This window comes from Muntiacus reevesi, chromosome 1 (genome assembly GCF_963930625.1).
Source record: "Muntiacus reevesi chromosome 1, mMunRee1.1, whole genome shotgun sequence".
Taxonomy (NCBI): Eukaryota; Metazoa; Chordata; class Mammalia; order Artiodactyla; family Cervidae; genus Muntiacus; species Muntiacus reevesi.
This window is the reverse complement of record NC_089249.1, coordinates 171,598,846-171,613,132: the sequence shown is the minus strand read 5'-3', so window position 1 is coordinate 171,613,132 and position 14,287 is coordinate 171,598,846. Positions and strand designations below refer to the sequence as shown.

At 58.4% G+C, this 14,287-nt stretch overlaps 1 protein-coding gene across 5 annotated transcripts in view; it reads right to left on the bottom strand.

Moving 5' to 3' along the window:
- Window positions 1–14,287, bottom strand: part of DGKD (diacylglycerol kinase delta) — a 105,896-nt gene that overhangs the window by 20,310 nt on the left and 71,299 nt on the right. For all 5 annotated transcript variants that reach the window (XR_010660515.1, XR_010660519.1, XR_010660529.1 and 2 more), the window contains 12 exons: window positions 10,163–10,267; window positions 9,791–9,923; window positions 8,943–9,049; window positions 8,457–8,582; window positions 8,249–8,351; window positions 7,444–7,606; window positions 6,192–6,300; window positions 2,828–2,967; window positions 1,949–2,033; window positions 923–1,017; window positions 749–848; window positions 392–671 (listed from right to left, as the gene is read on the bottom strand). Coding sequence is in view for 2 of the 5 variants with exons in the window: in XM_065917000.1 (XP_065773072.1) it covers window positions 392–671; window positions 749–848; window positions 923–1,017; window positions 1,949–2,033; window positions 2,828–2,967; window positions 6,192–6,300; window positions 7,444–7,606; window positions 8,249–8,351; window positions 8,457–8,582; window positions 8,943–9,049; window positions 9,791–9,923; window positions 10,163–10,267 (1,546 nt within the window). In the remaining 3 variants the exon portion in view is untranslated. The remainder of the gene's footprint in view (window positions 1–391; window positions 672–748; window positions 849–922; window positions 1,018–1,948; window positions 2,034–2,827; window positions 2,968–6,191; window positions 6,301–7,443; window positions 7,607–8,248; window positions 8,352–8,456; window positions 8,583–8,942; window positions 9,050–9,790; window positions 9,924–10,162; window positions 10,268–14,287) is intronic.

The following is a 14,287-nucleotide window of genomic DNA, read 5'->3' as shown; positions in this document are numbered from 1 at the left end:
TCACCCAGCCTCTGAGCCCATCCCAGCTTCTCCTTCCATCCTATGGCCTCATCCACCACCTCTGGCCTGGGCCCCCCTGCCTCCTGAACAGAGACTCCCAGCCCCGGGGGCAGGCCCCTCTCACTGGATAAGACCGTGGTCTGGAGAGCGACCACAGGTGAGGCCCTCCCAGGGAGCGGAGTCCCTGACACCAGGGATTACAGAGTGGCTTCCAGCAGCCGGGGGTGCCCCCGAGGCACCAGCGTCCCCTCAGGATCTCCCCTTCGGGCACAGGCCCAGAGGAGGGAGGTGCTGGCCCGCATCAGGCGGCCCAGAGTGGCTCTGGCCTGCACGGCGGGTCCCCGCCTCTCACTGGGAGTGCCCACCCCGCTCCGCCCCCGTGCCCGGCTACCTTTCTCTGTGTGCTCTATGATCTGGCGGATGGCCTTCTTCAGGCTGTTGGCCCTCAGCATGAGCTGCTCACGAGGCCGGAATATCTGGGGCCGGGTGGGGCAGGCCGAGCCTACGGCGCGGGCCCCCGTGGAGCCGGAGTTGCAGCCACTGCCCGCCCCATCCCCGTCCTCCACCTCCTCAGCGATGGTGGGGGGTGGCGTGGGCAGGGAGGACGAGGCCTGCGACTCGTCGTCCAGGGTCTTCAGCAGGGAGTCCAGCTTCTCCTTGAGGACGGAGCACTGGGCGGGAACGGAGGCAGGAGTGGAGGCGTGCCTCCCCACCCCGACACCCCCCGCCCCCGGGGGCCGGGACCCACCTTCTTGGCCATGACCTCCGACTCCTCCGAGCTCTCGGTGGTCTTCTCGTAGGCCTTCCCCACCCGCGCCACGAAGTCCTTCACGGTCTCGCAGAGCACTCTGCGGGAGGAGATGGAGGCTTCAGAGGAGCAGGCCCTCTGGGACCCCCGGCACCCCAGGTCGTAGGTACTCACTTGGCTGACGAGATCACCACGGAGTGCTGGTCAGAGGTCAGGATCTTGGAGAGGTGGGCCGCGACCGAGTCTTCATAGAAGAGGATCTGCTGCACCTGCAGTCGGCCCGGGGGGCGGGCAAGCGGCCCTCAGTGTCGGGCCGTGAGCACCATCCCTGCCCGCGGCCCGCCTCCCTTCACACACAGCTGACAGATCTCACAGCTGCGTCCAGCTGTGGACCAAGCGTCCTAACAGACTGCTCCCGGCTGCGCTCCTGCACCCCAGCTCCTCCCGTGGCGCGGGCCTGTGGCCAAGGCCCCCCTGTTTCTGCCAGGTGGGAACCTGGCCCAGGCCGCCACCATCTCTCACTGTCGATCACCCTCCTCACCGCCCACCCATCTGCAGAAGCAGGCGCTCTCCCCCTGCGTGTCAAGCTCTTTACTGTCACTCTTCAGGCTTTGCCCACATACGTGCCTGCTCTTAACTGAATGTTCTCTGCTTGTGGGACAGGTCCCAGCAGCCCAGGCAGGTGTGGCTGGGAGACCAGAGCTGGCCTACTGCCCCTGACCCTCGGGGTGGGCAGACGGCCCCTGGCACAGCCCCCCTGCCAACTCGCCCAGAGGCTCGCCCCGAGGCCGAGGCACAGCGGTGCACCTGAGCTGCCCGGTCTCGGCAGAGTCTGGGCCCTGAGGGAACCTCAAACTCCCAAAACCCACCACAAAGGGAAAAGCGAGCTCAGCACGGAGCTAGCACAGGCTGACTGCAAGGGTGGGAGGAGGAGGAGGGGCCCGAGCAGGAGCCTGGGTGGGCGGAGGGCAGCCAGCAGGTGCAGACTTGAACTGGGAGGGCAGGAAGGCCTAGGAGACCATCACTGTCACCAAGGACCCCAAAGCCTGGGGAAGGCCCCGGAAGCCCCCAGACGACCCCGAGTCCTGGGGGGCAGCGTCCATGGGCCCCGGCCCCACCTCAGGGGGCAGGGCCTTTGTGGTGGGGCCAGGGGACGGGGGAGGCAAAGCAGGGAGGGCCAGGGCGAGCGCGTGGCGATACCTCGGAGCCCTCGCTCAGGTCTTCGGTGACGGTGGAGGTGGAGACAGGCCGGGGCAGTTTGGTCTCATAGGCCATGACGCTCCACCTGCACACACAGGGGATCAGCAGGTCAGCTCCGGCCCCAGCCCACCCCACCTCCCCGTCCCATGGCCGCGGAGGGGGATGAGACCCTCTGATAACTCTGTGTCTGTCAGCCTGCTTCGAGCGCCCCCGGGACCCCGAACCATCTCCTCGCTTAACTGAGAACAAACGTCACAACCCGCTGGACAGGCATCCCCCTGCAGGGTTGAGCCGCCCGGCCGGCTCTGTACACTTTGGGCATTTCATAGCCTTCGGAGGCGGGGGGCAGGGACAGCAGAGGCGGCCAAGCGCACTCAAGACCACGCCTGCTCATGGCAGGGTGCGACCCTCTGAGAGAATGGGGCGTCTCCGCACATCCCACGGGCTGTAGTCCGGGGGTTCACACGGGAGCTCGAAGCTCAGAGCAGCTTGCTCGGGAAGGATGCCCATCTATTTCTAAACACACGAAGGACAGTAACCCCAAACTCCGATGCTTCTGGGAACACGGGACTGCTCAACTCTGCGACGAAGAGGACGGGTAGCAGACAAGGCTGCGGTGGCCACAGGGGACGGAGCCGCCTCCCGCTCTGAGGGGCCGAGGACTGGGCCTGGCTGGTGAGACCTGGCCACGTGAGGGCGCAGTCCCAACCCCTTCTGCTCGTCAGCGCTTCCCTAGTCTGATCACCGGATAAAGCCCATCAGAAGCAAGCAGTCGTGCTCAAGCAGGTGGAGTTTTTTTTAGCACGTAGCTGCAGAAGGCCTGCGGTCCCCAGGCCCCGGCTGAGAACCCCGGGCCGAGGGGCCGCGCGGCCCACTCACCTGTCCAGCATCTTGGTGCTGGCTCTCTCCAGCTTCTCCAGGATCTGCGGGAGCTGGGTGTCGTCGTCGCAGGCCGAGCCCCAGCCTAGCACGCGAGCCAGGTCGTTCCCCGTGCCGAGAGGCAGCACCCCGAGCTGGCACTGAGGCAGGGCGGGAGATGCGGCGTCAGCGGCCCCCTGTCCAGCGAGCATGTGACGGCTGAGCTCAGACGGGGTGGCGCTCGCATGTTCCAGGAGAGCCGGGGGCAGACAGGGGTCTCCCCAACCTGACAGAAAGCTCCTCCCCCCACCTGCCAACACACCTGACCGTCAGCCCTCTGTCACCTCCCACCTTCACAGCAATGACCACGGTCCTGCCCCAAGTGGGAATATCTGAGCTCCCAAGAATCGGACTGTGACGCTCTCACCTGCTCCCTCACCCACGACAGCACGTCCCCAAAGCCGAGCTCGCCTCCTTGCCCCTGACAGCACCTGCCACAGCTGTGAGTCCCGTCCAGACAGGCGTCAGGACGTCCACTGTGGCCCTCAAACCAGCACCACGGCCACTCAGCCTACAGCCCCCACACCCCGCCAGGCCCTGCCGCCCACCTGGAATTCCCACGCAGAGCCTCCTGCACACGGCCCCCTCACCAGCTCAGGGCTCAGGAGGCTCCCGACACACAGGCTGCCCAACAGCCTTCGACCGCCGAGCACGACACGCATGTGGTGCGGGTCGCCAGTCCTCCCTACGCACAACGCAGCCCGCAGGCCGAGCCCCGGCCACCTGCCCCGGCCACCTGCCCCGGCCACGCGGGAGGCCCTGCACCCTGCCAGCGATAGCACGCTGGTGACGGCAGGTGAGGCCGAGGATGCCCAGCCCTGGGCACACAGGGAGCAGAGCCAGCTTTGTGGGCCTTAAAGGAAGGGGCAGGCAGCACAGTGACGGCCCAGCCGAGTCCAGGTCCTGGGGTCCAGGAGCGGAGACCACCCCCCCCCCCGCCAAGCCAGAGCTCCGATGAGGGGGCAGCAAGGAGAGAGGAAGTCAGAGAAGCAGAGGAGGAAGAAGGCGCCCAGCTGGGGCTGCTGAACCACACGACGAGTCTGGGACTTGACCGAAGCCAGGAGCAGAGCAGCCCGAGCGAGGGTCTCGGGACTGTGGGGGGCGGCGGGAGGCCCTGAGAGGCTCAGGGAGGGCCTGAGCGGAGCTGCCTGAGGGGAGGCCCCCAAGAGCAGTGGGCAGATGGTGCCGGGGGCCAGGACGACACCGCAGCAGCACACACGGCCGGGCTGGACGCGGCGGGGCAGCAGGAGAACCAGAGGCAACGAGGGAGGGCGCGAGAACCCGCCAGACCTCCGGCTCAGACGGCGGGCGGTGAGTGTCCAGACTCCGAGGAAAGGGCCGGAAGAGGGCGGGCAGGGCTGGGAACGTCAGCTCTGAGGCTTCAGAGGCACCCGGGGAGGGCCGGGGCAGCCAGGGACTCAGCTGAAAGTCACTGGCTCCTGCGGGTGCTGAGCATGTGGAGAATGCGGCAGCACCCAGGATCCGGAGAGGGACGGGAGGGGCGGCCAGAAGGCAAGGAGCACCGAGGGGGCCGGGCGGGGGCGGGGGGGGACCGGACGATCAAGGGCGACAGAGAAGCCAAAGGAGACGAATGCTCTCTGAATTCAGCCGAAGGCCTGAGAACCTACCTTCCTGACTTGTGATAGTAAAGCTCAATTACAATCCTGAAAGGGAAGGAATCTTAAAATTGGATCTAAGCGTACTGCTCGAATGTCACCACCAGGGGGCAGTACTCGCTCTCCTAAGCAGCGGGCCTCCCTGGAGCCAAGCGGGGAGGACACCAGTGGTCCCCCAGCTGAACATCTTTCCAGGAGCTAAACGCAGGCAGCAAAGCTCCATCCCACTCACGAAGGCCACCAACACTAAAGGACAAGTGGCAAACGAGGGATACACGGCCAACCAGGAGTCCACGTCCCCAATACAATAATCCTCAGAAATCCAATTTTTAGAAGGCAAATAAATACCCCAACAGAAAACTAGGGAAGGTTAAAAACATATGAGCTGGTGATTCATTTTAAAATTCATAATTAACTGAGGATATGATTGACTTCACCAGTATGAAGAAATAAAAATGAAACATACCATTTTTTAGTCTACTAAGCTGGGGCAAGAGCTGTAAGACGCACAATGCCAGCGTGTAGCAAGTTTTGAGAGCGACATGTACCTACAACGGGACAGCCCTGAGGCAGAGCAATAGGGCAGTATCAGCGAAATTTCAATTTGGGTGCTCTTCAAAACAGAATACAATTGGGAAAGTGCACACATGGTTTTTACCAGCACAGTCTTTAGGAAGCAACCTAAGTGTCCATAAGTGCGGGGAGATGAACTAGCCCCGGGCTGGTGCAGCCGTCCGCCTCCGTCCGCCGCGGAAAACCACCACACAGACCTCCATTTACTGGTGGACGGAGAGATGCTCAGTGAGCTGATTTAAAACACACCGCGTTACTACACGGCACACTGCACGATGCTGAGTCCACTTAAACTCCAGCACACACTGTGCCACGCACATTCTGACAGGTCTGAAGGACAGTCGCTGAGAGGCTGTGTGCGTATGTGTACATGCTCAGTCTTGTCCAACTGCGACCCCATGGACTGCAGCCCAGCAGGCTCCTCTGTCCATGGGGTTCGCCAGGCAAGAATACTGGAGAGGGTTGCCATTTCCACCAGGGGATCTTCCTGACCCAGGGATCAAACCTGCGTCTCCTGCATTGGCAGGCGAGTTCTTCACCACGTGAGTCACCTGAGAAGCTCTACTGAAATGTTGCTGCTGCTGCTAAGTCGCGTGAGTCGTGTCCGACTCTGTGCAACCCCATGGACGGCAGCCCACCAGGCTCCCCTGTCCCTGGGATTCTCCAGGCAAGTTGCCATTTCCTTCTCAAATGCATGAAAGTGAAAAGTGACAGTGAAGTCGCTCAGTCGTGTCCAACTCTTCGCGACCCCATGGATTGCAGCCTACCAGAAATGCTAGCAGTGGTTAATTGTTGGGAGGGGGAGGGGCTGAGGGAGCCGGCGTAGAAAATCAATCAACACTTAAAAAACACAGCCCTAACTCTGACCTGAAGTCCAAGTATTCTCCTGAGCCTGGCCAGCTCACCAGCAAGAGGCATGCAGCAGATGCCATCATTACCCAGTAAGGAGCCGCACCCGGATCGGCCTTCCTGGACCGGACTGTTTTTTGTCTGGCCCCGGGGCTCCACGATGCCATCAGGCTCCCTGCCCTCCCCTCCGAGACCACCCCAGGGGGCGGGCAGTATCACTCGAGGTGACCCAGCCTCTGTCCCGCGGCTTCGCTCGCCCCTGGGGCTGGGCTCTCCACACGCAGTACCTGCTTGTGAAGGTTGAGGCTGTCGATTTCAGAGAGGACCCAACCAACGCTGCCATCTCCACCACAGACCAGAATCCGGAACGTGTCAAACTTCTGGAACAAACGCAAGCTGCCGAGGAAACAGAACATCAAGGGTGTGAGGTCTGTTCTAAGGGCTGCGCTCCTCACAGCCGACCCTCAAACAGCCTGAGGGGGATCAGAGACCCGCTGCACCCCGGCTGCACCCACTGGGGGCCACGGGCACCGAGAGCGAAGGCCTCCCAGCCCTGCCCCCGCCCCTCTCCGCCGGCACCCCCGTCACTCAGAAGCCCTCATCTGCAGCACGCGGCCCACATGTGACCTGTGCCCTGGCCCACCCTGCGCCCCTCTAACTCCAGCTCCGTCCCCTCCTGGTGCCCCTCCGGGTCCCCCTGCCCCTCATTGGCAGCGCCCTTCTGCTCACTCCCCAGCCTCTTGCTGGGTGGCCTTATCCACATTCTGGCTTCAGGGACCACAGAGAGGCTGATGCCCCCGAATGGCCCTAATGCTGACCCCTCGGCTCTCCTCAAAGACCACACTTGTCCACTAGAACTACCACTTGAGCATCACATGGGCGCCTCCTTCCTCAGAGAAAGGAGGGACCTCCACCGCCCGAAGCTGGGCCAGGCACCGCCCTCCGCAGGCCACCGTGCTTCTCCTGGAATGCCCCCGGGGACTCAGAGATCCTTCAAGAGCCTCTGCTCCTGCTGCCGGTGCCATCATCCCAGAACAAGACCCCCTGGACTACAGCCCGCCAGGCTCCTCTGTCCGTGGGATTCCCAGGCGAGAACACTGGAGCAGGTAGCCACGCCCTCCTCCAGGGGACCTTCCCGACCCAGGGACCAAAGCCAGGTCTCCTACATTGCAGATGGATTCTTCACCATCTGAGCCAGCAGGGAAGCCCCTGATACTAAGCAGTCATTCAAAAGAACGAGGCCGACCTGTAACTCCTGATGTCAGAACACACACACACTGCGGACTGACAACACACAGAGCCCTGCACAGTGGCAGGGACAGAGGCCCCGTCCGCCTGGGGCGCACACATGCCCTGGAAAGCTGGAAGGACACATAACTCTGAACCATTCAGAGCCGGCACCTCTGCCGGTGGGATTGGGGAAGGATAAGTTTTAGCTCCCATTTAAAATTTCCCGTATCTTTGAATCTTTAAATAAGCATACATTATCTTCACACAGTTTTTAAACTCCAATAAAGATATATTTTACAGGCTTCCTACCCAAGGTGTGGTCCTCCATTCATGAGGTCAAAGACCTGGGCAGGGTTCAGCAGCTGCTTGAATCTTCGCAGGAACTTCACCCCCTGGTTGTCCCCACTCTTTGAATTGACAAAGACCAACAACGGACTCGTGCAGGACGGAGGACACGTGGCCTTCCAGAAGCCTGGGTGTGAGGAGGGAAAAGGACAGAAGCAGATCTGAGAGCCACAGAAGACACCAGGGCGCTCTCAATCACGTGCCAAGCAGACACCCCCGTAGGACGCAGAACTTGCACGTACACACCCGGGAAACCAGCAAGAGAGTAATCCACAGGTTTCCACACTGTCCCCCTGCGTACAGGGGAGCCGGCCTCCATGCGGCCAGCCTCACCTCTACAGGACTCGAAATGCCAGATGCAGCTCTCAAGCTGGCAGACTGATGTCCTGAGACGTGCACCCCGCTCCCCCCAGCACGTGTTACTTCGGACCATCACGGACCACCTGGACAGGCGGTGCGGGGGTAGGAGAGCATGGGACTGGTGTCAGCTACTAGACAGAGACCAGCTGACGGGCGGGCCACGTGAAGATGCAGAAGGGTCTCAGACTCAGTGCCTACTTAGTAGCCAACGGACCCACCACGTCTGGGTAAGGAATCTGGGCCGCGAGTCCAAGGTACCCAGCAGCTTGCCATCAGGACCCTGTTCACCACCACCTCTGTCCAACCACATCTCAACATCACCAACATAACCAATCCCAGAGCCGGGGAGGAGAGGGCCTGGAGAAGGCAATCCGAGGAAACGGCCGAGACAGGAGAGCACGGTGCCCACCATCGGAATCGATGCTGTTGAGCGCGGTGGGCGGGATGACTGACACTTTGCACAGGCCCAGCGGGCACTTGGTGACCAGGGAGTCTTTACACGCCGTGTGCACCTGCAATGAGGGCCTCCGTGTCACAGGGGGGCGCCGGCCCCTCCCACCCCTCAGGACCCTGCCCAGCCTGCAGCGGCCAGCGTCCCCGCCGGCGGGCGCACTCACCATGGCCTTGCACCAGAGGCAGCGCCAGTCCTGCAGACGCAGCACGCTGCCGCACGTCTTGTCACACACCGTGCACTTGGCGCTCACGGGCAGGTTGCCCTCCAGCCACTGGTGAGGCATGGCGATCTGCCAGCCACACAGAGACACGCGCTGGGGGGTGGCGGGGGCCCAGGGCGTCCCCGCACCCTCCACGCGGGCCAAGGCTCCTCCTTGGGCAGCAGTGCTCCAAAATGGACTCGGCCGAGTCGTTCTTCCCCACTTGGAGGTGGGGTGCGGTCTGCCGAGGCTGCCCACACCTCTGCTCCCCTTGCCGGGCACCCACAACTTCCAGGGACAGGACAGAGTTCAGGGTGCCCGGACGCCAGGGGTACCACCTCAGAGGGATCCCTGCCCCCTTCCCTTGGAGGAAGAGAACTGAGCACAGGCGGGCGCCAGGGGGCCTCACGGCCCAGGACTGGGGGGCCACCCAGGGTCCCCTGGGCATACCCCGTCCTCATCCTCGATGATGTCCTTCCCGATGGAGGCCAGCGTGGTCCACTTGCAGTTACTGGTCGCACGCACAGCACAGCGTTTGTGGGCCTTGAACTTACACACTGGGAGAGAACGAGCGCGTCAGCCTGGGGGCCATGGCCGTGGTCCAAGGTGAGTGGCCCTGCTCTCCTGGCCAAGGCGGGAGCAGCGTGTACGCTCAGTTCCCTTCTGAGCGCAGCCACCAGCCTGCGTGCAGCGCTCCCAGGGAGACCAGGTGGCCAGTCTGCCCAGGGTCAGCAGGATCTCTGGGCAGGACCAGAGAGTGAGCAGCTCGGGCCGCGTGGCCCCACAGCGTGAGGGCCCACGTGGCCACACGTCAAGCACGGACACTGACACCAAGTGTCACATGATTTTTCTGTGTCACACAACGGTTGCCTTCTTTCAGTCCTTCTCCACCTTTAAAAGTTGTGAAAACCCTCCTTAAGGTCACCAGCCATCTGCGATCAGGCCACAGGTGGGCACTGGGCCTGGGCCACAGCTCTCTTCTCCGTCCCGCCCGAGCCCTGCGCCCCTGCCCTCTAGGCCGCAGCTAGACTGCGGCAGCGAGACGGTTGGATCTCTTTTCCCTCTACGTCCTCCACGCTTCCTCTGTGTGTCTCGATGCTACCAATTCCCTTCCTTTCACCTTGTTCCATCACTGCAAAAAACCACTTATCCCAGACTCCTGCATGGGCACAGGAAACAAGGGCGGCATCAAGCAGGTCCCTGGACGCCCGCCCACCCGCGAGTGACTACACCTGGACCCTGAGGGCGTCTCCCGTCAGACCCCGGGCGCCCCTCCCGGCGGTGAACACCTCCCGTACCTTCGCAGGACAGCCCGTGGGACGTGACCCCGGACAGGGCCTCGCGGCACACGTTGCAGTAGGTGGGCCTCGCGTGCGAGCAGGCGTACCAGTTGTGCGTCCCTGAGAAGTGGTCCATGCTGTACTGGGTGGGCTGCAGGAACGCGGGACAAAGAAGGCGAATGTGAGGCGCCCCCTGACCTTCCTGAGCGTGGTAACTTGGACGAGGTTCAGCAAGAGATCAGACAGGGTCACCACCTGATGGCCCACAGGTAGAGCCATTCGCCTTAACCTTCAAGGAGCATCTGAGAGAGCGAGCCGCAGACTGGCAGCCCCGCGTGGGGGAGGCTGGGACTGTGACCTCGGGGCGGGGGGAGTGGGGGCTCCTCTTACCTCAAAGTGCTCCCTGCTCTGCACCGTCTTCAGGGCTGCAATCCAGTCTTCCATCTCCTTCCTGTTGTCGGCACACAGGATGAGCTTCCTACATGGAGTGATGACCTGGAGAAAGAGACAGGAAAGATGCAACGTGTCCATGAGCAGACAACAGGTGCTAGCAGTGACGGAAACGTTCCAAAACGTTCTGAAAAGTTTCAAAACTTTCACTGTACCCTTTCTTTTTTTTCATAAGAAAGTACTGCTTCATTCAGGTAGTCAATGAACCAGAACATAAAAAGATTATCCTTGGTCATTAAAAGTCAATAACAATCTCAAATCAGAAAGGCAATCAAATTTAGATACATATTCACCAAAGATCAACAGAAGTGAACATTTACCAGCGATTTACTACTTAGACAGATAACCATGTTTCCACTGCTCCAAGGATCTCAGGAGCTGAGCACCCTGCACCTGAACAGTTTAGGGAAGTCTGACCCTCAGTTACTGTAGGAATCTCCTGTGCATTTCAAACACATCAAACATAAATGTCCTTTTGATAAAACCTGTTGGGGCTTCCCGATGGTAAAGAATCCACCTGTCAATGCAGGAGACTCAGGTTCGATCCCTGATCTGGGAAGACCCCAGCTGTCGCAGACCAGTTAAGCCGTGTGCCACAGCTCCTGAAGCCCACGCACCCTCCAGCCCACGCTCTGCAACAAGAAAAGCCACCGAAAAGAGCAGCCTGCACACAGTAACTAGAGAGGAGCCCCTGCTCGCCACAACCAGAGAAGAGCCTGTGTAGCCACAAAGACCCAGAACAGCCAAAACTAAAGTTACTGTAAAAACCCTTTAACATGTGACAACAGAACCACCACCAGCTACTACAGTCAGGCCTGAAAATTTTAACAGGAAATGAGATCATGAACCTAATAGCTATCAACAAAAGAAAAGTAAATCTATAACATATAGAGACTTTATAAACAAAGAGAAAAAAAGCTATGAACTTGCATTTTCTAATAAAGGGATGAAAAGATGCTTAATCACTCGTCACTGGGGAACACAAATGAAAGAGCACAATATTTCTAACAGATTGGCACGGCTGTTAAAGATGCTAATTCAGTTGTTAGAAAAGGTGTGAGAGGAAAAGAGTGCAAACAGAGTACACACCTAAAGAGAAAATGCTGACAATGTCTTTCAAAATTTGAAAAATCAAAACCTTTCACCTAACTTTTTCATATTGCTATAAAATATCTACATGGTCCCAAAGTCGAGTTGACAAGATAAGGCACAGATTTTGTGTGTCCCCCAACCTGCTTCGGAGAAGGCAATGGCTCCCCATTCCAGTGCTCTTGCCTGGAAAATCCCCTGGACGGAGGAGCCTGCGGGCTGCAGTCCATGGGGTCGCTAAGAGTCCGACATGACCGAGCGACTTCACTTTCACTTTTCACCCTCATGCATTGGAGAAGGAAATGGCAACCCACTCCAGTGTTCTTGCCTGGAGAATCCCAGGGACGGGGAAGCCTGATGGGCTGCCATCTATGGGGTCGCACAGAGTCAGACACGACTGAAGCGACTTAGCAGAAGCAGCAGCATCCTGCTTCCCTCCCTCCCCCAAAGGCAGCATTAAAAATAAATAAGGTATGGTTTATCCTCCCATTCCCTGCAAATACACATACATATTTGATATTCTCTTTTCAAGACAGGAGCACACCAGAGACATGTTTGTCCACTCTGACTTTTAATTTAACCACAATTGGCCTATGAACAGCACAGGTAGGAACTGCAAATCTCCACCTACATGCAGATTTTTCCCCCCCAACATCGAAAATGCTCCACGAGCAGTGGCTGGCTGAATCCACGGGTGCGAACCTTGGCTAGAGAAGAACCGGCGTCAAGGAGGGTCGACTATAAATGACATGTGGATTTCCAGCTGCTCAGAGGGTCCGTGCCCCTGACCTCTGCACTGTCTGCCGAAGGTCAGCTGGGGGCATCCGGGCCAGAGCTCCTCAGCGCCAGCCCCGGACTCTTGATTGTCTCCCCAGCTGCAGAGCAGGCACTCCACCGCACTGAAACACCCGAGTCTGCTCAGCCAGCCCCACTCACGGCAACACTCTGAACCGAAACCTCTTTGCTATTTCAATCGGCACCACAACCAACAGCCTTTACGTGGATCTTCTCATATTTTTGCTGGGGTATTCTTGGAACAAATTCCAAGAAGTGTAACCACCCTGACAAAGAATAAATGCATGTGTAATTTTGCTGCTATTGCCAAATTTCCCTCCATGAGGGTTGTACCATTTTGACTTCCCACCAGCAGGACTGGGAAAATGGCTGCTTCCTCGTGGATTCACCAATAAAATCTGTTATTTTTCTGGATGTCTGCCCATGTTAGAGCTTTAATTTATATTAGAAGGATCCAATTTAGGAACACCCAGCTTAAGTTATTAGATGATCGTGTTTCTGGCTCAGAACATTTAGAAACAGTATTTTATAGATTATCTCTTCAGTGATTTCCATAAACTACCTACACAGCTTAATCACAGCAGGGCGTAATTAGAACTGGGTCACAAATGCACGGTGCTGTTCATTCTTTCACGGCCAGGGTAACCACGACGACGCCTCGTAGGAACCAGGCGGGTGTAAGAAGTCAGCCCAGGAGAGGGCAGGGGAGATGGAAGGACAGACACTGGGGCCCAGAGCAGCAGGCTCTCCTGGGCTGGGGTGGTGGGAGCCTCTCTCTTTCCTGGAGGCTCAGTGGCCAGTCTGTACTCCCTCCCAGCAGACGCCAGCCCAGTCTCTGCTCTAGATGGGGGGGGCTCCCAAGGCCAGGACAGGCAAGGTGCCTACTGAGCCCAAACCTGCACTGGGGGAGAGACAGACAAACCAGAAGACAATGTCAGACACTGAGAGAGCCATGAAAGAGGAAGTGGATCAGGTGCAAGGGGGCTGGTGGGTGTTCTGGACAGAGTGTCCGGGAAGGTCATGGCAGCCTGCTGACCGCTGATGGCTTGGGGTCACTGCATAAGGAATTTCCACCAGTGAGCATCTGCCTATGAAACCTCAGCAAACACTTATTATTCACTCCAGCGTGAGCTTTCATACTTGAACTTTTTATGAGCAGAATAATAAGTACAGTTACAAAAAGACAATACCTTTATTTTGTATAACTCAGGGGTTATATTAGAAGTTACTATGATACTTTCAGAAGAGAACATGAGTTTTTTTATGCCCATTCTATTTTAGGGCTTGACCAACAGATCGATTTCCAAGCACCTGCTTCTCAACCTGCTTTTTTTCTTCTTTAAACTCCTGTGTATGTTTGAAGACGCCTCAGACAGAACCCCACCTGGCCGCTGGCTATTTGGGAAATATTTCTCTTCTGGAAAAGGGGAGATGCCAGAAGCCACCTGCCATGGCTGTCAAGGGATTGTGCTTAGTCGCTCAGTCGTGTCCAACTCTCTGTGACCCCATGGACTGTAGCTTGCCTACCAGGCTCCTCTGTCTATGGGGATTCTCCAGGCAAGAATACTGGAGTGGGCAGCCTATCCCTACTCCAGGGGATCTTCCAGACCCAGGAATCGAACCAGGGTCTCCTGCATTGCAGGCAGATTCTTCATCAGCTGAGCCACCAGGGAAGCCAACGGGGCCACACGTGTTCCACGGTGCCCTGGTCTGAAGGCCTGTGAGCTGTGTGACTTAGGGCAACTGCCACCCCTCTCCGGGTCCCCACGTGCTCATCTGAACAGAGGCCATTAAAGGAGGCATCATGTCCTAGCACTGCTGCGGGGTGTGGGGCAGGAGCCTCATGCATAAACACTCCACCACTGTACTCGTAACAGGCCTGCCCTGGACACAACCCAAGTGCCCTCCCTGCCTGGGTAAAGTGGATAAACAAACAGCAGTCTGTTAGTACAATGGAATACTGCAGAGCAAGGAGAACGGTCCACCTGTAGCCACACAAAATAACAGCTTTACATGCTGAAAGAAGCCACATAGCACAAACATATATACCATTCATATAATTTCTTTATGCACATCCAAAGCTTTTTTTTTTTAAGTAAGGTTAACCTGTAGGGTCAGAAACTAGCTGCCTGGGGAGAAGGGAACAAAAGAGAGCTCCTGGGGGCTATAGATGTTCTGTTC